The sequence below is a fragment of the Hippocampus comes genome, unplaced genomic scaffold, assembly GCF_001891065.2.
Source record: "Hippocampus comes isolate QL1 unplaced genomic scaffold, H_comes_QL1_v1.1 scaffold9, whole genome shotgun sequence".
Lineage (NCBI taxonomy): Eukaryota > Metazoa > Chordata > Actinopteri > Syngnathiformes > Syngnathidae > Hippocampus > Hippocampus comes.
In genome coordinates this window covers 859620-884036 of record NW_017805275.1, presented here as the reverse complement: position 1 = coordinate 884036, position 24417 = coordinate 859620, and the positions used below count along the sequence as shown (strand labels likewise).

The following is a 24417-nucleotide window of genomic DNA, read 5'->3' as shown; positions in this document are numbered from 1 at the left end:
TGAGCAGCTCTGAAATTGAAAAAGTGTGCACCTAATCCATGTGATCAGTATCTCAATCGGTATCGGCCGATTTCACTCATGGGTAATTGGAATCGAAAAACTTGAAAAACTCTCATTGAAACATCACTAGTATTATCATTGTTAAAGGGTTACAACTGTATTCTAAATCAAATGTTTTTAAAGGTTTTGTAAAAAAACAATGACAAAAAAAACTTGAAACGTGACTCATTGCACTTTTGAAGCGAGGTGGACAGGCCCCAAAGAAATGATTTATTGTCATGAAAATTAGGTTTCGTGTCTGAGTTACCAAATAAAGTTTAAAAGTAGCTAGATAAATATTGGGGTGAAAAACTGCTTGAGCCTGAAAAAGCTGTCAAATAAAAGTACAAAGTTGTCACCGCTGGAGAGAACACGTTAAAATGACATCACAGCTTTTCATGGCTCCTCTTTTGCGAATCGTGAGGCCTGTAGTGCATGTCTAGGAGGCACAAGATGTTCTAACTGTTAGCACCGTAACAATATCCATGTTAATATAATTCCACTGGTCAAAATAATCTCCAACAAATCTCACAAATCCTGGATTACAGGGAGTAACGTAAAAACTATATTGCTTCTTTTATTAAAAAGTGATATGTGTGATTGTCTCAAAGGAGAACACTTGTTTGAAATGTGCAGAGTAGAGGGCACTCCCTAAAAACAGGCAACACAATGAGATATGGTGGAACAGCGCATACATTTATAAGGTGAAGAAACAAAAACAAGGTCAGAAAGGGAGGATTACAACACTCTTGAGGGCTTTGACACAAAGTGCTTGTTAGGGGAAATTGAACTTTCATCACGATCAGTTAGTTAGTGAGGGTTCAAAGTTGAGGGTTCACACAGGGTTCACGCTTTACCCTGATACAGGCGCTGCAGTGCTCAGTCACATTCCTGCAGGTGGTATCGCTAGCGGGAATGACGTTCACGTTCCGCAACGACTCGACACTCCCGTTCAGACAGGCGAGTTCCTCCAAGACACACAGTTGCAATTATGATTATTCTCACTGCTCCTTTTTAACTTAAGTTCAGTGAGCTAATTTGCTCTGGCTCTAGGCATTAAAAAAAAAAAAAAAAAAAAAAAAAACTATTGCAGACACGCCAGAGAATGGATGAAGATGCAAAGCTTCTCATCAAATGTAAACAATCTGAATACACAGTCTGGATTTAGTGTAAAGGGTCCTTATTTTTCTGAAAGACTTATAAGGGATATTAATGGAAGAGCATATAAAGTTAGTTGTCCCAGGAATCTGCATAGAAAAATTGTTGATTCCACGGAGAACAATACTGAGTCTGCAGAGAACAAATCTTGATTCCGCGGCTTGAAAGTTGATTTTCGGCAGGCATTAAAAAATGACCTAAAATGACCAGTTAAGAGGAAATTATCTGTAAAACCAAAACGATGTGGAAGATCATGGTGGTATGGACTGCAGGCAGTGGCCCAAGCCGTAACCCCGGAAATAGAATCCGCGGCTCTCCCGCAACATCTCCTCGTCCTGTGGAGTCGAGCAGTGAGATCACACAGAATAAATAAATAAATAAATGTACATTTATTTGTTTGTTTGTTTATTTATTTATTATCACTTGCTGTTATTTGTAATAGTGAGATAAACACAAGACATAAAAGGTTTGTTGAATTTATATTTTATATATATTTATCAGATTTTAACTGTGTTGCTCAACTATTTATACATGCGGTAGATATTGCAAACGAGCGACCAGAGAAATGCATGTGTTCACAACTGATATTGGAGACTTTTCGCTTGACTTGAGTTTCATTTTCATGCAGAGTAAGTGAATGCATTAGTAATATTAGTATTGTGTGCAATATTATCAAGTGGTGATGTCATGATCAGCCATTAATCATGATCGGCCGATATCCGTGCGAAAGGATGTGATAGGTAGGTCGATCAGTGCCTTTAATTGCTGATCGAAAAAACACAGCACCCGCAATTCCTACATGGCCGCCAGCAGCTAACTGGAGACCAGGCTTGCGTTAACTCTGCACAGGTGACAGACGAAACCAATAACTGAATCATAATCAATGTTTGTAAATTTTCTGCACTGTCAATGAGAAATAATGTCCCGTTTTTATACAATAAAATGATGGAGATTTGGATAGAATGTTCTTTTTTTAAATCTGATTAATCAATTAATTGAAAAAAATGACAGATTAATCGATTATTATTTAATCATTATTGAGCAGCTCTGAAATTGAAAAAGTGTGCACCTAATTCATGTGATCAGTATCTCAATCGGTATCGGCTGATTTCACTCATGGGTAATTGGAATCGGAACTCGAAAAACTCTAATTGAAACACCCCTACTATTATCATTGTTCACCTCCTAAGACCTGAACTCTTGCAAGGCATGCATTTTTATTTTATTTTTATTTTCTCTTTGATATTTAGGCTAATTGGGACCTGATGAGTGTAAAAACAAAGAATTATCTTTTTACATGATGTAATGTCCTCGTAAGTGGACGCCAGGCCCCTGTAGTCCAAAATTTAATATTGTGGTCTTGACAACCCAAAACGTCATGTCCACACATGTGGACGCCAGGTCCCAGGAGGTTAAAGGGTTACAACTGTACTCTAAATCAAATGTTTTTAAAGGTTTTGTCAAAAAACAAAGACAAAAAAAACTTGAAACATGACTCATTGCACTTTTGAAGCGAGGAGGACAGGCCCCAAAGAAATGATTTATTGTGATGAAAATTAGTTTTCACGTCTGAGTTACCAAATAAAGTTTAAAAGTAGCTAGATAAATATTGGGGTGAAAAACTGCTTGAGCCTGAAAAAGCTGTCAAATATAGCAAATAAAAGTACAAAGTTGTCACCACTGGAGAGAACACGTTAAAATGTCATCACAGCTTTTCATGGCTCCTCTTTTGCGAATCGTGAGGCCTTTAGTGCATGTCTAGGAGGCACAAGATGTTATAACTGTTAGCACGGTAACAATATCCATGTTAATATAATTCTACTGGTCAAAATAAACCTCCAACAAATCTCACAAATCCTGGGTTACATGGAGTAATGTAAGAGCAAGGTTGCTTCTTTTATTAAAAAAGTGATATGTGTGATTGTCTCAAAAGAGAACATGGGTTAGAAATTTGCACTGAGTAGAGGACACTCCCTAAAAACAGGCAACACAATGAGATATGGTGGAACAGCGCATACATTTATAAGGTGAAGAAACAAAAACAAGGTCAGAAAGGGAGGATTACAACACTCTTGAGGGCTTTGACACAAAGTGCGCTTGTTAGGGGAAATTGAACTGTCATCACGATCAGTTAGTGAGGGTTCAAAGTTGAGGGTTCACACAGGGTTCACGCTTTACCCTGATACAGGCGCTGCAGTGCTCAGTCACATTCCTGCAGGTGGTATCGCTAGCGGGAATGACGTTCACGTTCCGCAACGACTCGACACTCCCGTTCAGACAGGCGAGTTCCTCCAAGACACACAGTTGCAATTATTATTATTCTCACTGCTCCTTTTTAACTTAAGTTCGGTGAGCTAATTTGCTCTGGCTCTAGGCATTAAAAAAAAAAAAAAAAAAAAAAAAACTATTGCAGACACGCCAGAGAATGGATGAAGATGCAAAGCTTCTCATCAAATGTAAACAATCTGAATACACAGTCTGGATTTAGTGTAAAGGGTCCTTATTTTTCTGAAAGACTTATAAGGGATATTAATGGAAGAGCATATAAAGTTAGTTGTCCCAGGAATCTGCATAGAAAAATTGTTGATTCCACGGAGAACAATACTGAGTCTGCAGAGAACAAATCTTGATTCCGCGGCTTGAAAGTTGATTTTCGGCAGGCATTAAAAAATGACCTAAAATGACCAGTTAAGAGGAAATTATCTGTAAAACCAAAACGATGTGGAAGATCATGGTGGTAAAATAACCAATAGTATTCTCTTTGTCCCTCTAAAGACGTGTATGTTTAATAATTAATCACAATATATTTTATTTTCATTACTTATAATGTGCAAAACATTTCACCAAACTTTGGGTTTGAGGCAGAACAGAGCAAGTGATATTAAAGCTAAGATTTAAAGTGTAAACTAGCCACTTGACCCGGATATTGTAAACATGTTGCATACAGTATGATAATGAATGTAATTCAACCACAGACGGTTCGTTTATTACGGGCAATGACGTGACGTCAGATTTGCAGACGTCTCCGTAACATGACATCATCTTTACTCGACGTCTTCATGAAATGAAGAGAAACAAAAGTGTCGCCTCGTTTACCCATCACAGTTCCACCACCTCCCACGTGTTGTCTTTTGATATGAGATTATTTAAGAAAAAATACCCCTTACACGTTGTATCTCATTTACTTCCGTAAACACTGCTGCGTGTCGCCCGACGTCCTTGTTTGTGCGCATGCGTGTTATTTGACGGACGCGTTCAGTTAACGAGAGGACGCAGTTGTTTTCTAACTGTGAACGAGTACACTAAAAACAGTGGATTCAACAATAAAAGCGGATTTGGGCATCACGCCTGTCGTGTGAATGTAGCCTGACTCACCGCGACGTCCAGCTACCAGGATGAGCACATGTAAATGTCATTCTGCACCTCGCCCGTATTTCCGCTGATTGCATTCAATTCCACAGCAAATAACACGATTGCAGAATCGCAAATTCCTGCGTGGACACTTCAGTGCTTCAACTTCTTGATAATTACAGTATTTCCTGAAATTACTCACCATCTACTTCATAGGACAAATAAATGCCTCCCGCAATAAATGGTTAACTGCTTAGCCAATTTGCACTCCGCTTCTTAAAAGATGATCTTATGTAATGTGGATACAGAGCTGAGTGTATAAATGTCCGCGTCCACCACATGAGGAAATATGGTAAACAAGCATGCACTTGCATGACAGAAATAATGCCTCACCTTCAGCAGGGACGTTTTATCACAAGGCTAAAAAAAGTGCTGAAGAGGACATGCAAGAAAAGCATGGAAAGACCATTCCGATCAGATGAGATTTTTATTCCAGGTAGAAACTGTGTAACCTGGAGATTCACATGATTTATTACTGTGTACCTCTGTTGCTTTCACGCAAGGCACGCTCAACCGGGGAGAAATTAAATACGTTGATTTTATGCAGCTCACGTGCACCTCTTCAGGGTTCAGAACAGCTGCTGGGGTTTTGATTATGTTTGGAAGCAAAGTCAATAAAATGTGATCAAAACACGCAGTTAGAAATATATGAGGTTTTGAGTGAAGGCCGAAAGGTCCACACATGTGGACGCCAGGTCCCAGGAGGTTAAAGGGTTACAACTGTACTCTAAATCAAATGTTTTTAAAGGTTTTGTCAAAAAACAAAGACAAAAAAAACTTGAAACATGACTCATTGCACTTTTGAAGCGAGGAGGACAGGCCCCAAAGAAATGATTTATTGTGATGAAAATTAGTTTTCACGTCTGAGTTACCAAATAAAGTTTAAAAGTAGCTAGATAAATATTGGGGTGAAAAACTGCTTGAGCCTGAAAAAGCTGTCAAATATAGCAAATAAAAGTACAAAGTTGTCACCACTGGAGAGAACACGTTAAAATGTTTTTTTTTTCCTGCCGAACTCAACACCAGGACTTTTACATTTACAACATTATGTACTGATTAGACACTAACAACTTAAAATATATGCTCATGGGCCATCACAATGTGTCCCACCAGGAATTCTCCAATTTTGTTTCTAAAAAGTAGAAAATCAGGTTGCATGAATAGCAGCAGGTCAAATGCATCTGTAAGAAACGTCATTTGAATGACATTGAAGCTATGACAGAAAATGTCACAACTACTTACTTGCTTATGCACTGTCTCAAATTTACAGTGGGCAGGTGATTGATGTACACGCTTGAGGGTCTGACACTGAAAAAAATGGAGGAACACCTGTGTGTACTCCGTCGCAAACGCCTTGTACTGACAGTATCTTTGTCGCTGTTGTGAAATTAGACCATTTAGCATGCAAAGTCTGTTGGACGGTTGCCCACATTCCCTTGCTATTACAGTCACCTGATCCATGTTTCTTTTCATGGCTCCTCTTTTGCGAATCGTGAGGCCTTTAGTGCATGTCTAGGAGGCACAAGATGTTATAACTGTTAGCACGGTAACAATATCCATGTTAATATAATTCTACTGGTCAAAATAAACCTCCAACAAATCTCACAAATCCTGGGTTACATGGAGTAATGTAAGAGCAAGGTTGCTTCTTTTATTAAAAAAGTGATATGTGTGATTGTCTCAAAAGAGAACATGGGTTAGAAATTTGCACTGAGTAGAGGACACTCCCTAAAAACAGGCAACACAATGGGATATGGTGGAACAGAGCACACATTTATAAGGTGAAGACACAAAAACAAGGTCAGAAAGGGAGGATTACAACACTCTTGAGGGCTTTGACACAAAGTGCGCTTGTTAGGGGAAATTGAACTGTCATCACGATCAGTTAGTGAGGGTTCAAAGTTGAGGGTTCACACAGGGTTCACGCTTTACCCTGATACAGGCGCTGCAGTGCTCAGTCACATTCCTGCAGGTGGTATCGCTAGCGGGAATGACGTTCACGTTCCGCAACGACTCGACACTCCCGTTCAGACAGGCGAGTTCCTCCAAGACACACAGTTGCAATTATTATTATTCTCACTGCTCCTTTAATTGGGGGGCCTAATTTGCCCTGGCTCTAGGCTTAAAAAAAAAAAAAAAAAAAAAAAAAACTATTGCAGACACGCCAGAGAATGGATGAAGATGCAAAGCTTCTCATCAAATGTAAACAATCTGAATACACAGTCTGGATTTAGTGTAAAGGGTCCTTATTTTTCTGAAAGACTTATAAGGGATATTAATGGAAGAGCATATAAAGTTAGTTGTCCCAGGAATCTGCATAGAAAAATTGTTGATTCCACGGAGAACAATACTGAGTCTGCAGAGAACAAATCTTGATTCCGCGGCTTGAAAGTTGATTTTCGGCAGGCATTAAAAAATGACCTAAAATGACCAGTTAAGAGGAAATTATCTGTAAAACCAAAACGATGTGGAAGATCATGGTGGTAAAATAACCAATAGTGTTCTCTTTGTCCCTCTAAAGACGTGTATGTTTAATAATTAATCACAATATATTTTATTTTCATGACTTATAATGTGCAAAACATTTCACCAAACTTTGGGTTTGAGGCAGAACAGAGCAAGTGATATTAAAGCTAAGATTTAAAGTGTAAACTAGCCACTTGACCCGGATATTGTAAACATGTTGCATACAGTATGATAATGAATGTAATTCAACCACAGACGGTTCGTTTATTACGGGCAATGACGTGACGTCAGATTTGCAGACGTCTCCGTAACATGACATCATCTTTACTCGACGTCTTCATGAAATGAAGAGAAACAAAAGTGTCGCCTCGTTTACCCATCACAGTTCCACCACCTCCCACGTGTTGTCTTTTGATATGAGATTATTTAAGAAAAAATACCCCTTACACGTTGTATCTCATTTACTTCCGTAAACACTGCTGCGTGTCGCCCGACGTCCTTGTTTGTGCGCATGCGTGTTATTTGACGGACGCGTTCAGTTAACGAGAGGACGCAGTTGTTTTCTAACTGTGAACGAGTACACTAAAAACAGTGGATTCAACAATAAAAGCGGATTTGGGCATCACGCCTGTCGTGTGAATGTAGCCTGACTCACCGCGACGTCCAGCTACCAGGATGAGCACATGTAAATGTCATTCTGCACCTCGCCCGTATTTCCGCTGATTGCATTCAATTCCGCAGCAAATAACACGATTGCGGAATCGCAAATTCCTGCGTGGACACTTCAGTGCTTCAACTTCTTGATAATTACAGTATTTCCTGAAATTACTCACCATCTACTTCATAGGACAAATAAATGCCTCCCGCAATAAATGGTTAACTGCTTAGCCAATTTGCACTCCGCTTCTTAAAAGATGATCTTATGTAATGTGGATACAGAGCTGAGTGTATAAATGTCCGCGTCCACCACATGAGGAAATATGGTAAACAAGCATGCACTTGCATGACAGAAATAATGCCTCACCTTCAGCAGGGACGTTTTATCACAAGGCTAAAAAAAGTGCTGAAGAGGACATGCAAGAAAAGCATGGAAAGACCATTCCGATCAGATGAGATTTTTATTCCAGGTAGAAACTGTGTAACCTGGAGATTCACATGATTTATTACTGTGTACCTCTGTTGCTTTCACGCAAGGCACGCTCAACCGGGGAGAAATTAAATACGTTGATTTTATGCAGCTCACGTGCACCTCTTCAGGGTTCAGAACAGCTGCTGGGGTTTTGATTATGTTTGGAAGCAAAGTCAATAAAATGTGATCAAAACACGCAGTTAGAAATATATGAGGTTTTGAGTGAAGGCCGAAAGGTTTTTATTATTTTGTCTTGTTGACCAACTTTTTTTTTCCTGCCGAACTCAACACCAGGACTTTTACATTTACAACATTATGTACTGATTAGACACTAACAACTTAAAATATATGCTCATGGGCCATCACAATGTGTCCCACCAGGAATTCTCCAATTTTGTTTCTAAAAAGTAGAAAATCAGGTTGCATGAATAGCAGCAGGTCAAATGCATCTGTAAGAAACGTCATTTGAATGACATTGAAGCTATGACAGAAAATGTCACAACTACTTACTTGCTTATGCACTGTCTCAAATTTACAGTGGGCAGGTGATTGATGTACACGCTTGAGGGTCTGACACTGAAAAAAATGGAGGAACACCTGTGTGTACTCCGTCGCAAACGCCTTGTACTGACAGTATCTTTGTCGCTGTTGTGAAATTAGACCATTTAGCATGCAAAGTCTGTTGGACGGTTGCCCACATTCCCTTGCTATTACAGTCACCTGATCCATGTTTTACGGAGCAGGCCTGGAAGTGATCCATGTACCTCTTTCCTGTACAGTATTGCAATAAGTTCTACGGTGCATTTGGTGGAATGAATTTTGCGGGTTTGAGTCGCTGTAGGGTTGACCCGGTTAGCTGTTGCGCCGTGGCAAATGGAATCTCAAACGCCACAGAATGGCAAGGTTACTTCAAGAGTCACCAGTCACCATGGCAACAAGGCACAGAGCAGATCTTTTTCAAGCCATATAACAGCCAGTCGTAGCGTATTGATGGTGTCACTTCCTGGAAATTTATACTGTGGTTCATCGTAATGGGAGGCATACGTCAGAGTTATGCAGTCTGCAGTTTGTATTTGTTTTTCTTGCCAAAGTGTAAAGACCTGTTTGATTTACACTCACAATTCTTTGCTGCCGCTGCTTTTTCCTCAGCCTGATGAACTCCTTGTGCTGCCTCGAGACAAAGTTGACCGCTGCGTACTCCAGCAGGGCGGCAAACACAAACAGAAGACACACCGCCATCCAGATGTCAATGGCCTTCACGTAGGACACCTGCACACAAACACACACACGCGGATGCACAAGGTCATGTGGGCTTTATCAATAGGCAATCGATAAGATTGCACGAAGTATCTTTCCCACGTTTTGACACACTTTTCTCGCTTGGCCGAGAATTGTAATGAGTCAGTGGGATTCAAGGGTAGTTGACACATAGCCACGAGACAGGTCACATTTAGGGCTCGGGGAGACCCCCCCGGAAGAGTCGCTCATGAGAGGAGTGTCACCACGCATCAGCAACGGCCACTGAGCACGTGTTGCGACTTGTTTTCATCCAATGGAATGGCACTTTGCTGGCTGTTACAGACACAAATACTGAAGTAGGAACAAAGGAAATGACACCCCCCCATTCTCGCTCAGCTGTTTGATAGACAAATGGGTTTGAATTTAGAATTTCATTTTCAGCGTCGGCAACATGGTCTAGTGGTAAGTTATCATGTTCTCCTCGCGGAGATTCTCATGTCTATGGGTGGAAACCCGGCTCTGGGCTTCCTGCGTGGAGTTTGGCTGCACTGTCTCCACTTCCAGTACATGTATATTAGAGTTTTTGTCCAATCACATTTCATGCTCATGACAATCTAATCTTCCAAGAGCCTTTAGAATTAGGAATGCAGGCTGATGCAATTTCAAGTATGGCAGCAACGGGACCAATGAGATTTCAAATTCATCCTTTTCCATCCATCCTTCCAGGGCCAGCTAACTGGCCCACAATAACATGAACATTATTCCATCCTCCGATTGGTTGTTCGTTTTTTGTCATGTTATTAGGTGAATATTGATTATGAACTGCCTCATATGATGTACGTAGCACACTTGCGTGCTGTTACATTCTTGAAGAGTATTTCTGGTTTGTATAAGTGCAAATTGATCGTGGTGACATGAGGCCATGGATTGAGTGAGGTAAGTCCCATTAGCTTGCTCTGTCTTCCTGATGGTGAACACCAAATAAACGGATACTCGAGATTCCTCAAGCATTTTTTGGATTGTGGGACCTGAATGACTTGAAGAGTCATTTTTCACCCCTAGTTCAACAGTATGTACCCGGCAATTGGCTGTTGACCAGTCCAGGGTGTACCCCACGTCTTGCTCAAAGGCAGCCGGGATCGAGTCCAACTCATTAACAACCCAAATTGGAATAAGTGCCAAAGAAAATGGAATGGACAAAAGTCTTATGAGATGTACTTACTGTACAGAGTGTGTGATAGCTGTTTGACTTCAGAGACGTTTCACCGGTAAAAATAAGAGCCTCTCAATCACCTCCATGCTTGTATAACATTCCAGGGAGTCTGTAAACTCCTTAACTCATCTTTATTAATACTGCATTTTTTATTCATGGCGACCCCCCCCCCCACCTCTAACCCATCCAGGAAAACAGTACTCATTTCTACATAATAAAGCTTGAAGGCAAATAGTATAAATCTATTCGTAAATCAAGTCATAAACTGTTTGTCATAACCTGCCATCCTTAAGGACAAACTTGCCCGTGCTTTTTGCTTTACAATCAAATGAAAAAAGATAATGTTGAAATAAAAGTGTGTGGGCAGCGATTAAATGGAATGGACGTAGTTAGTGCAAATGTAACAAAACAGATGTCTCTATTGTGTTTGTGGTCACAAACGCCGATTGCAGCCGATGGCGTGGAGACAATGTTTTTTCTCCACCATCTGCCACGATACTGGGACACTAGTGATACTTGATGTACTGTGAAGCAGGTTACAATTAGTATAGATTTTGTGATGATGGCTAAAGAACACAAAAAGCACCCGGTGAGAAAGATGACGTGTTGTCCATGAAGCGATCATAATCTCAAATGCAGTCTTTAAGACCCAAACTTGCTTTTTTTTCCCATCTATTGGTAATGATTGGCAGCTTCGAACCCCACGATTCAAAAATCCATGACAAAATAATGTCCCTCCCTAAAAAGTTTATCATTGCCTTTTAAGCACTCCTTTCTCTAAACAAAACTCATGAACTCACTTCGACAAAGTTCCTTACCACCAATATGTCGCAGTATGGTGGCAAAGCACCGCTTTTGTCTTGGTTAAGCTTCCCAATTCATGAGAGACATGGTAACCGCGAGTCCACTGTACTTCCGTAATGATTGGCCTGGACGATTATGGAGAAAATAATAATCACAATTCTTTTAATTGATGATGAAATTAGTCACTGATGATGTAGTGGTACAGTCGCCTGACTTGTGCTCTTGGTTGTCATTGCTCAGTGCTCATCGTCAATTATCCTGTCAATGGAATTTCACGTTAACTTTAGCATTAGCACTAGCAATGCTTCAAAAACAAAGTATATCTTGTATAAACAATGCGTAGCTCTTTTTTTGTGTTTATTTTACAGTAAACTCCAACTGCGGCGCCATGAAACAACTTAAAGCATGGTCAGGGAGGGCAGAATAACATTTGTCACACGCTTTGCTGCACAATGCCTTCCGCGAGCTTTCACAAACTTACAGCTTTCGAACGGACACCGCGGCGTACAGTACATTTCTTGAATTATGTTTGATCATGTATCATCATGAGAAACCAACATCAAAATCACAATTACATTTCTATTAATTGCCCAGTCCTACCCAATGATAACCATAAAAAAGCAAATGATTTCCATCCAGGCTACTTGGTATGATAGGGCCATCTAAAAAAACAAGTTGGCAGTAGTAATAAACAAAGAAGCGCAATTACTTCCTCCCGAACGACCATATTTTGTTATTCTAGTATTTAGTTTTAACAGTGCCTAGTTTTGCCTATCATTATGTCAGTGTCAGACTAGAATAGCTAGTATGTGACCCAACACAACCATGCAATCCATTACATGGTCACAATTCATTATGTGTGTTCGTCCTGAGTTGTTAGCGTAGTCGGTGTAGCCCATGAGCTGGATATTCAGTTGCCATGGTTACTTGCTGCAGTCTCATACCCGAAAACACATTGATCCTCTGGCCAATCAAGCAGAACATGTGTTTGCTTTTCCGGATGACAACAAAACAGCCTGACTTTGCTCTCACGCAGAGGGTAAGACCTCATCTGTTATTGTTGTCCTCACCTGACCTGGGACTTTGTTGCCTCGCACTTTTTCGCCTCAAGCTTTGTCCTACATTCACGCCACGTCACAATTTCATCACCGAATAACCAACCCCCGACTCCAGAGTGCCCCCTTTTTGACATCATTGAAAGACTTTGGAGGACTAGGCCAATCAATCCTTCTCCTGATCCTCACTTAATCAAATGTGAACTCCTGATATTGAGCATCGGTGTTGGGCTTTTCGAGGCTGGGGTATATCAGCTATGACACAAAATAATGGATCATTCTTTGGCAGATGAAAGGTGAGAACAGTCTACAAAGACAGTCACAGGAAAGTGGGTGCGAGACGGCAACTGTCTGAATATAAACCATTCAGATTCTCCACTTGTGCCAAGTATGTGGAATCAATTCCACAAGATTTTTTTTTTTTCCTCTGAAAGTGAGTGAGCATGTTGATGACGGCTCCATTACCGGAGTGTCACCGCAGGAGAATACAGACATGCGGTATTGAAGATGTGAGGACGTCAAAGTTCAGTGTGAGGTCTGACCTAAAATTCCTGTTTTGAAATCAGTTTTGGTTGTACAGTATTCCACTCGCTGCGATGTCAGAAACACACGTTAGCAAGGGTTTAACTTTGTGATGACCACGTGACTGCTTTTTAGATAGGATGGGTAGATAAATTGATATCGATATCTGAATTGACATAATTATACTTAAAAAAAACAGTACGTTTTTTTCATATCTCCCTATTTCTGCAAATGTGTGTGTGTGTGAGAGAGAGAGAGAGAGAGAGGGAGAGAGAGAGAGAGAGAGAGAGAGAGAGAGAGAGAGAGCACGCTATTCTGAATTGAATAAACATATTCCTGCCTCATATACTTTTTTCCAATCATGACTTGGAGGAGATCCAGAGGCACTTTCAAGCTATGGCCGGTGTCCAGCAGCTGAATAACACTGACTCACTCACTGTCTGAACTATCATCATATCAAAGCCAAAAGGTAACAAGAGCTGAATTGATATCTGTAACGCAGATTAGCATTGTATAACAGTATTAGCCTCTGACAAGTGGCATAAAAAGTACTTGATTACTCTCTGAGGTTTTTGACAAAGTGGGGCTCAGGTGATTCGTCTTCCGCTGGAAATTGGATCCGTACAAAAGTGTGGGTAAAACTGTTTTGTCTTAAATGCTGGTATTCTGAGTATAAATTCTCTTTACAGGTGTTTGCTTTTTTCCACACACTGCTTCCATAAACAGAAAATCTGTGTCAATCGCACAATAATACTATAGACAATACGCTTTGGAGTTTTGAGAAATATGATTCTAGCCCCTAGCAAAACGAAGTAAGTATTTATAAGTCCGAAATTGTGGTTAGTTATTTCAATCACAAAACTTATAAAAGGCCGCTAACACAGTACTTCCTCTTGCCTCGCCGTTTATGTCGTCAAAGGGTGAGTGAGTAAGGCATTACTTAAAACACGTTTAACAAAAGCTTTTGTAATGACATAACAAAAAAATATATTGTGAAAACTAAACAGACACAAGTGTAGACAAAGTAATATTTTGTCATGCTAGTTTTTTTTTTTTTAAATCATTTCCCACTGTGAACTCCTCGTAGATATGCCTCACCTTTGGCAGGGAGGCCCGCGAGCCGGAGCTCTGCGTGGTCATGGTGAGCACAGTGGTGATGCCCAGGCCCACCCTGGCGGGGGCGGCGTCCATGTTGATCCAGAAAGACACCCACGAGAGGATGACGATGAGGAGCGAAGGAATGTACATCTGGATCAAGTAGTAGCCCATCTGACGCTCCAGGTGGAACTTCACCTCTATGCAGGTGAATTTACCTGCATTTTACACCACACGGGTATCCCATTACTCATTGTGACAGTTGAATCGATCAAAGGCCTGTTTGGTGTGTTACCTGTGTTGTAATACTTAGTGCAGTAGCCCAAATCCATCTCGTCTTTAAGCACAAACTGGGGCAGGGTGAGGTCGTCGGCTACTTGGACGGGATTCTCAGAAAGCCACTCGAAGATCAGGTCGTTCATGGTGTAGCCGACTGTGGGAGGAGTGGCAAAGAAGGGATTAAATGAGTGGGGAGACAAGATGATCCTCTGGCGTGTTTCCTTCAGGTTGTTTGACACAGTAAATGATAACTGTAAAACAAACAAAAAAAAAATGAATAGTGTTGGATTAATTAATACCTGTCTGACAGTGTCACTCAAAACCAAAACTTAGTTTTTTGATTTCAAAGATGTGAGGGCAACTGAAGATAATCATCCATCCATCCATCCGTTTTCTGATCCGCTTTATCCTCACATGGGTTGCGGGGCATGATGGAGCCTATCCCAGCTGTCTTCGGGCAGTAGGCGGGGGACACTGAACCGGTTGCCAGCCAATTGCAGGGCACACAGAGACAAACAACTATCCGCGCTCACACTCACACGAGAGACAATTTAGAATGTTCAATCAGCCTGCCATGCATGATTTTGGAATGTGGGAGGAAATCGGTGTATCTGGAGAAAACCCACGCAGGCCCGGGTAGAACATGAAAACTCCACACAGGAAGGTCGGAGCCAGTATCGAACCCACGACCTCTGCACTGTGAGGTCGACGCGCTAACCACTGGATCACTGGGCCACCCCGAATATAATAATTTCTCTTTAAAATATATCGACACACGTTTTGCCTTTTATAGGACCAATGCACATCCCAAAATAATGTAAAGCAGTTTTTAAATGCAGCCCCTGAGCCAGTTTAGTCCCGGGGCTCGGTACTCATCCGTATGTACGCGGTAACCCAGTTTTATAGGAGAAGGTTCTCACAAAACACGTCAGATTGACTTGAAATTCTTCACACGTCCAGCTCAATGTACTCTCCAAAAACTTCTTGCACTATCAATGATGGATTTTTGTTTGTGTGTGTGTGTGTGTGTGTGTGTGTGTGTGTGTGTGTGTGTGTGTGGTTGGGGTAAACCTTTGCACCTTTTTCTTTACTTTTTTCTCAATGTCACTCACTCAGCACTGTATATGATGCATGGCACCTCGCTAACTTATTTGTTTAGTCAACTGTTAATGGATTGAAGAGATCTGGTGGAGGCCTGGTCATAACGTAATATCACATTTAATGCTGCGTAGGGAGCAACTTTACAATATGAGGCAAGTCTCCACACACTTAATTAAATCAATCTGAGAGACTGCTATGCCTCTGTCGATGCTGCTGCTTTGGTAGGCAACAGTGTTCAAATGAGTCGAGGAGTTCACTCGAATCCTGTTTGTGAAAGACAGCGTCAATAACCTAATTGAACAACTTGTCCTACCATGTGATGGGAACGGGAGCTGTCTATTTCATGGACCCATTTATTTGTTCACTTATGTGAATGACACATTCCTCACTATCTTTTGTTTTCTCACAATTATCTTATTCTGCTCTAGTCATTGTTGAAATATATAGCAATGTTTTTCTTCCCACCCAAATGGTCAGCTTAACAGACGCCACGTCTGCTTTGTTGGTGACGACATTTACCGTGACACACGCACTCAGAATAAATTGAATTGTAGCCTGGTGTTTTTCTCATTAAATGGATGACGTGCGATGCTTTTACCCCACAAGGACACAATTTCAATCTTTCGTAATTTCTTCCTGTTCGCTTCCCTGATTGAGATGTGAGATCAAACTATGTAGGAGAGACATTTCGACTCATTAGACGCAGGGAATAATGGAAGTGAAGACGGTAGCGCTGGCCTTCTGATGACCTGACCTCTGCCAAGGCGCCTGTCACAGTAAAGGTCACATGGAACAGCAACAACCGTGTTGCCCGCAAAGGTTTTGGAACAGTGAGAAGGCACACGACAAGCATATCGTCTTGTGTGTCAGTGAAAACATACTTGAAGCAATTTAGCGGAATATGTGCCCATAAGTAATTGATGAAAAACACTTTTTTTGCAAGCTTTTGAAATGTCTTGCTAAGTACAAGTCCATTTATAGTGCTCACACATGCAATGTTTTGTATCTGCTCTGTACGTTTTTTTCTCTCTGCTGCCTGATTATACAGTAGATGCATTAAAAATGCATGCCACATTCAACAACAATGCAGAATTCCGAACAGATTTGAATAATACTGATGTCCACCCGGACCCATAAGGCCTCACATTAATTATTCAAGTTGTTCTAGCCTCGCCAGTAGCAACTGGCTGGAAACACAACTCCACTAAAATCCACTTCATCTTGCTCATGAGGGGAATTCTCTGCCATTTACCTGGAGCGTGGCAATGCTTTCTTCCTGAGATAATTAATGATTTTGTTCCCTCTTTCTTTCTTTCGTTCTTTCTTTCTTTCTGTCTGTCTCTCTGCCCCTCTCTCTCTCTCTCTCTCTCTCTCTCTCTCTCTCTCTCTCTCTCTCTCTCTCTCTGTGTCTTTCCAGCTGAGAGGGCTTGGTATGTAATTGTCGTAGCGATCAAGGTGCAATAAAAGCGCTCCCTTAAAGTGACGGGAATACAGAAGATAAAGTAACGAGTGTTTGTCAAAGCAGCTCCCGTTTTCATGTTAAAATGACCCTGAGCTAGTAAACCTTACCATGTGCCTGCGTTACTACACAGAGCAGATTTGTGAGCACTTATGGCTCCAGGGAAGCAGTATTTATATACAGTACTGTATATCGTGTGTGTGTGTGTGTGTGTGTGTGTGTGTGTGTGTGTGTGTGTGTGTGTGTGTGTTTTTCACCCTCCAACATGAAAGCTGCAAGATGAAAAACAAGAAAAACAGTGGCCTTGGATTTGGCAACCCCCTCACACTCCCAAAGGTAAAGTCTGTTATTGTTTTGTTTTGTTTTTTTTCCTTGCCACTCTCTTTCATGTTGCCATGGCGACAGTAGTAGCAGTAAAACCGCCAACATCCTCTCGATGTTCGGCACGAGCCAAGGTGATTCGCCCCTTTTGGGTTTTGTTATCATACATTTTGCCCATTGTGGTTTCACTCACATATAACTGCAACGAGTGCTAACTGTAATGTATTTGTACAATTTGAATGCTTTGTGGACACTCAGAATTTATCAATCTTCATTTTATGATTTAGAACAATTTACCCGCCCCCACTCCCCATACCTTGCATGTGTACAATCATACAAATTCCAATGAAACTGCTTTATGTGTACATACATACCTTACCATGTATGTGTACATACATACATACATACGTACACATATACACACAGTATATTTTTTTCATTTCGTTTTCATTTCTATAATGTCAATGTCAATTATGCGCAGATTTTCACGACTTGTGGGCTGGCCTAGTCCCTGTCCGATGTAAATGGCAGAAGTCCAGTGTATGCGCAAATACAAACATAAATATAGAAGTTACTTTTCATAGACTTTTTCCTGTTTTTGTTTGTGTTCAGTGCTCTAATTTTCTAGATCAATGTTGTTCTTTCTTTAACTTTTCTGTCAATGAGTTCCATTCACATAATGTGACTGCCTTGAAATAAAATGAGTTCAAGAATTTCTGAAGCTAACGCAATACAAGCAAAGCTAAAATTGCTTCGTGCATTTGCTTTAAAAGCACATCTATAGCCCTATGATTACCAGTGAGGGATTAAAGCGTCAACCTATTTGATAATTTATGTTGGCTGCTGCACGTCTGCACAAAATATACTGGATTTTTTTATGATACATTTGAAATAAATGATATTGTCTCCAGTGCAAAGAGGGCACAGCTGGCTCGGAGCAAAACAATACCTTTTGTTTGTGTGCCATTAGATAAGCACACACTGGTAGAGATAGGAGCGCCAAGCTTGAATTGGTTTTGTGTGAGTGTGTGTCAAGACAGGTCAAGTCAAGTACAACTTTATTGTCAAATGTGTGTGTGTGTGTGTGTGTGTGTGTGTGTGTGTGTGTGTGTGTGTGTGTGTGTGTGTGCACGAGTGTGTCTGTGGGGGGCCTGGGGGGGCGTGGGGTTAGTGGCAACAAACACCACCTTTGTCCCTGTGACAAAGGGCCGGGTCACTGCCAGGCACCAAGACAGGGATCAGCTTTCATAATCGCTGCAAAAAAATGAAAGTGTTATTATTTCTACACTGGAAATTGACTCGATGGGGCAAAATCGATCGGTTCCGACGGCACGGGAAGCCCATTTTTTTCTCCCATTGACTTTATCAGTAAAAGATAAACTAGCCTTTTAAAGTGGTTTAATAGACTTAATGCAAAGGAGATGCTTTTTCTCGCATCACAAAACTTAATAAGAAATAGTCAAGACGCAGGGGATGCAATTCGGAAAAGGTCAACGAGGCCTCCATAAATGGATTGATGAATATAACATCAACAACACAATATATTTACTCTTCAGTGGAGATACAGTGTATCCCCAATCTCTCCTAATTGGACACTTCACAGTGTATATGAGGCACAGAGGGAAAAACAGGCAAGACAGCCAAAAGGGTGAGAGGAAGACGAGAAGACGACTCACAGCTCTCAAGCTGCATGGTGCACGTCTGAATGTCCATGGGGAAATTCTTCAAGTCCATGGGGCAGGACAGGATGAGAGTAAGCCTGAGACGGAAAAACAGATTGAAAGTGCAGGAGAGAAAGAACTGCAACGAGCGACAGCAGAAAGCATGAAAAAAAAAACGCAAAGAAATAAGACATAAGGCAGGGAAATGATCAATCGGCATTCGCTTGCATGAATGGAATTTTTCATCACTCTTGTAAAGAGTGGCTGAAAATAATGTCGTTTGGGTCGCAACGTCACACGTTTTTGTCTTTTTTTTCTCGATTACTTAAAAAAGCAATGTCATTGAATCCAGCGGTTAAACCAAACGATTGTTGTAAATAGAGAATATGTTTGTTTGTTTATTTGTTTATTGAACACATAAACAGATATTCGAAATGTGGCAGGAAATAAAGGGAAAATTGAAAAAAAAACCAAGAAAAAAAAGGTCTGGAGATTCTCAGTCATCCATGTCATGGTAATCCTCAAAGATCAATTCTAGGCAACTGGACTTTTTGTTTGCAACAGACCCATACCAATGCATTTCAAACCCGATTACTTTGAGGACAATATCATCCAAATTCTGGAAAGTGAGGACTCTACGTCAAACTTGAAAAGCCGTCTCGAAATAGAGGTGGCGGTTTGAGGCATCACCGATGGTCTGCTTATAAATAGTAAGTGGTCTTTCACCTGTATCACACTTTTCCACCTTTCAGGTGCTCAAAGTGCTTTAACACTGTTTCTTCATTTGCTTACTGATGACGCTGCATCAGGAACAACTGGATATTCACGATCTTGCTCAAGGACACTTTGGCATGGTCGCAAAGGTTGAAGATTGAGTCCACAAACTTTGGGTTGCGAGGCGACAACTCTACCACTGCCCCTTCATAACAATGTCCTGACATCCCTTTCCCCAAAGATTGCCTCATTCCATGAGCAGTCACCCAGTGGGTGAATGTCATGTTGGTATGCAGGACGGTTGTCCACCAGCCACATGAGGCAACAACAACACCATTGTTGTGGGCATATCCATCAGAGGGACAAATAGGGAGACTCCACACCTAACATTTTGAACTGAATGCGTTTTGTATTAAAGGCGAAATGTCTTAAACAAGAAAAGTCTGGTTGTCTTGATTCAACCTTGGTGGATTGTACAGAGACATTTGTGAGACCCCATAAAGGTGGAGTGGCCACAAAATGCATCAGCGGCGGCCTATTTCGAGGTATTGATGGGGAAACAAAGCAGTATTGTAAAGTTTGATAAATATCTGCCGTTACGATTTTTATGTCTAGTCTTGTAAAAATGTATGTGCCAAAATAATCCCCCCGGATATTTTTAATACATGGTGCAATGTTAGAAACAAATGTGATGTCAAGTCATTGACTGGGGCCCGCCAGCTGCTATTGAGTCAGACTGCAGATCGCTGGCCTCGAGATGTAAAATCTATCTTTTCATTTTTTCTTTTCTCTTGGTAGGTAACCCTAATAAGCAGGTGCCGTACAGTTTACATGCATCCAAATACAGTTAAAATAACAAATGAAACATTTTTGTGTACTTTTCATTCCCACAGACCTCAATAACATATCCCATATTGTCTATCTATCGTTCTATCTATCTATCTATCAATCAATCATGTATTTATTTTAACAGAAAGGATGTACCCTGCGTCACAGTGGCAATTTTTTTTATTATCACCTCATCTGACTAACCCATACATATTTTTCCTTCTGACCACCACAGGTACACTGTTAAGGCAACCACGCTTCCAGTATCAAGATGGTGGAGGACATTTTCTCACAGGTATTTATAAATTGCTTGGATGAGTTGTTTGAGTAATTTGGCGAAGTATAACAGCTGCTCACCGACGACAGTGTGCTATCCATTTCAGCGTCAAAAAGAGCATGTCGGTGCCATTCATCGGAGTAAAAGTACAAGTTCATATGGTGTCCAAGGTTGTTCTGGTTCACAAAATTTAATGAAATCAGTAAAACTAAAATTGAAAAACATTTTCATTCATGAAATAAAATAAAAATGGGAGTGCTTAAAAAAAGAAAATTCAGTGAAACTACATTGTAATTGTTTTTTTTTAATATTATTGAAATATCCATAACTTTTCATAATTATTCATTTCATACATGAGCTTTCAAGGTTTATTTCAAATGTATTTATTTCATGAATACTGTTTGGCCATACAGAAGAAGGAAAGTTGACCCGTCGTTCTAGAATTGTAGTTTACTAGACAATACTTACTGTGACCTTTTTTTCGGGATGACCAATTCCAACCTATTATCACTCATGAAAATGATCTCTGATCCAACAATGGGCTTGTTTGTTTGTGTTTAATCCACCCCGAACACTGCAAAACCCCACATATGGACCAGTTATTGCGCTGTGCACCTCTGCTTATTTGTTGTGGAATCAATATGGCGGGAATGCTGGGAGGACAGGGACCAATTTGGGAGCGTGCCGAGAGCAATGTAATTATCTGCCGAGGCGCGCAGGCCAGAGGCGACGCGATTGCTGCAACTGGTAAAATGCTCAGGGGTGGCCATTTGACAGAATGTCTCTGACTCACCTACAAATGATCTCATCTCCTCACATTGTTGCTTGACGTCTATTTAGAGGAGGCACATTCTTTGGTGCCATATCAGAAATCCATCCACTTCCGATGCCGCTCATATTCATTAGGGTCTGAGTGAGCTGGTGTCTGTTCCAGCTGACTTTGTGGCCGCCAAACCATTGCAGGGCACAGGGACAACGACAGGACAGTATATGCTCGCATTCATACCCAAGGACAATTTAAGAGTCTTCAATGAATCTAATATGCATCTTTTTGGAATATGGGAGGCAACCGGAATAGCAGGAGAGAACCCACGGCTGCGGTTTGAGCGGTGAGGCAGATGTATTAACTAAATGGGAAATGGGCGGTTACTTGTATAGTGCTTTTCTACCTTGGGTACGCAAAGCACTCCACACTGTTACCTAATTCACCTACTGGTGGCGCAGCACCAGGAGAAAATGGGGGTTCAGTGTCTTGCTCAAGGACACTTTGACACAAACGACCACTCTACCACTGAGCCATGCAACCCACGTAGCCAGTATTACACTGTGGTGGCCCACATTACAATTTATGGTTTATTAGCAGAGCATACTTCCATTTCTTATACAAAGTTACACTTGTGCCTATTGTTGAATTAAATACTGTAAATATATAACATATTTTAAAACCAAATGGTTCTAAATGATCATATACAAATGTATTGTACTTAAAAGGTAAATACATACTTAGCATGTGTATTGAAGTGAATTTAAAGAAAAAAGCTCCAAGTCACATTATGCAACTTTTGAACATTGAATTCAGTGATTCTTCTGTATATCCCTCAGGGGTATGGTTACCCCAATCACTGTTGCACAGACCAAAAATATTTGCCTATAATATCATGAGGACCGCACGTGTATCTATACGTCTTCATTGAAAAATGAACCCAAAAATTCTCATGTTGTTGATTTTCCTTCCTGGTGTCATATGTCTCATTATGACAGAAAATATGTTCATTCCCATTTATGTTTGTCATCACAGCGGGTCTGGAACCATACTTTGTCTGGTCCCTCACCATGGACTTGTTTACCTTAACGCACCCAGGCAACAAGGCTTCTGGGATCATTTGGACACACAAGCCCCTCCACCACAATCAAGTGACCTCTCATCGAGTGGGCTTCCGAACGTGGAAAGAAAATCAACTGATTATACTGTACTTACTTTGGTACTGTTCCTAATGATTACACTGGACATAAAATGCAGACTTTCTGTTTTACTATATTTATATTTCACCGACTTAGTCATTATTTTAAGACCTATTTCAAGACCAACATTTTATAATCTATAATACACAGAGAGAGAGAGAGAGAGAGAGAGAGAGAGAGAGAGAGAGATAGAGAAAGAGAGAGGGAGAGAGAGAGAGAGAGAGAGAGAGAGAGAGAGAGAGAGAGAGAGAGAGAGAGAGAGAGAGAGAGAGAGAGAGACTGGAGGGCATTCTTTATGATATTATGATATTATCTGCTACCAGAGTGTGAAGTACCGGTAATATTATATGCATTGTGCATGTTGCTGTATTAGAATTTTACACGGATTTTATTTTATTTTTTTTCCCGCGGTTGCCAAGTTGAAGTCTCTCCACACTGTGCTTTAGCAATGTGCAGTTTGTTGTCGATGAACCCGTTCATTGTGTATGTGCTACGAGGGCTTGAGGACGGAACTGTGTCGTGTCACACAAGGTGGGCATTCTCTGCACCGTGACGTTTCCCTCCAATTGAAAAAAAAAATCAATTTGAGAGCATCGTTGCAGTGTCGTCAGTAACCGTGTCTATTAGTTTTGGGGCTAGACCAACTAGCAGGTAAAGCAAAGTATGTGCAGTGTGAAAAGGCCTTTAATTGTGAAATGGTCTCTAAAAATTAGACAATACAATACATATTTGAATGAAAAATATTTCGAGACTATAGAGATAAATCAGTCAAATGAAACACAGTACGTAGGGTCAGGACTGCGGTAAAGCTTGTTTCCATCTGCAAATGCAGAAAAGAACAAAATTACAAATTACCTGATGCTGTACAGAACGCTGCCATCCTGGAAAATCCTGAGTAGCTTGTTGTCAGTGGTGACCTCGTGGAAGTTGGCGCCCTTCTCGTTGGCAAAAAACAAATCGGGCTTCCAGATGGAGTCCAGCATGGACGGATCCAGATCCAGCGAGTCGTCCGGGTATTCGCTGTACGCCAGACGGGGGTCGTTCCATTTTTGGCGTAGGAACACATTAAGCCTGTAGTCCTGTATGGTAGGTGCAGAAGCAATTAGTCACAATTGGTTGCCTGGGCCATGTGAGAAAGAAAAAATAAGTTACTGTTCCCTCATGGACATTAAAGAGTTACAGACCATTTGAGTTTCATTGCTAACCAATGAAGCAGCAATTACCAAGGAGTATAAGCAGTCGCTAACAATATGTGTGTAACACTCAACTGAAATAAAGTATTTACGCAAGTTGCACACTTTCTTGTAACTGTTTTCAGAACTGAGCAATCACATTCAAACTCAAGTTAAATCACACACACACACACACACACACACACACACACACACACACACACACACACACACACACACACACACACACCTGCAAACAAGTGCCTCGGATCAACCCAAAATACATTCCAGCTGGAGAAAACAGCCTGAATCATGAACATGCTTCACTGTAGCTTTATTGTGCTGGTTGGTGACGAGCGGTGTCTTTCCTGCCCGATGTACCTCATGGAATGAAGGCCAAAACGTTCCAACTTCGTTTCAACCTGGGCCACCACTACCCGTTATTTTAATAATAAAATCATCTGGCGATTCTTTTGTAGATTCATGGATGAATCATATATATATATATATAT

General features: G+C 40.9%; 1 protein-coding gene across 2 annotated transcripts in view; it reads right to left on the bottom strand.

Annotated features, from left to right (window-relative positions):
- Window positions 1-24417, bottom strand: part of glra4a (glycine receptor, alpha 4a) — a 59642-nt gene that overhangs the window by 2148 nt on the left and 33077 nt on the right. Inside the window, exons 4-9 of one of the 2 annotated variants that reach the window (XM_019870099.1) lie at window positions 23589-23812; window positions 18968-19050; window positions 14427-14564; window positions 14135-14349; window positions 9323-9472; window positions 6257-6651 (exon numbers count right to left, since the gene is read on the bottom strand). In XM_019870099.1, the coding sequence (XP_019725658.1) occupies window positions 6505-6651; window positions 9323-9472; window positions 14135-14349; window positions 14427-14564; window positions 18968-19050; window positions 23589-23812 (957 nt within the window). In that variant the 3' untranslated portion in view covers window positions 6257-6504. Of the gene's footprint in view, window positions 1-6256; window positions 6652-9322; window positions 9473-14134; window positions 14350-14426; window positions 14565-18967; window positions 19051-23588; window positions 23813-24417 lie in introns of those variants that run through there. The other variant, XM_019870100.1, reaches the window with a different exon arrangement.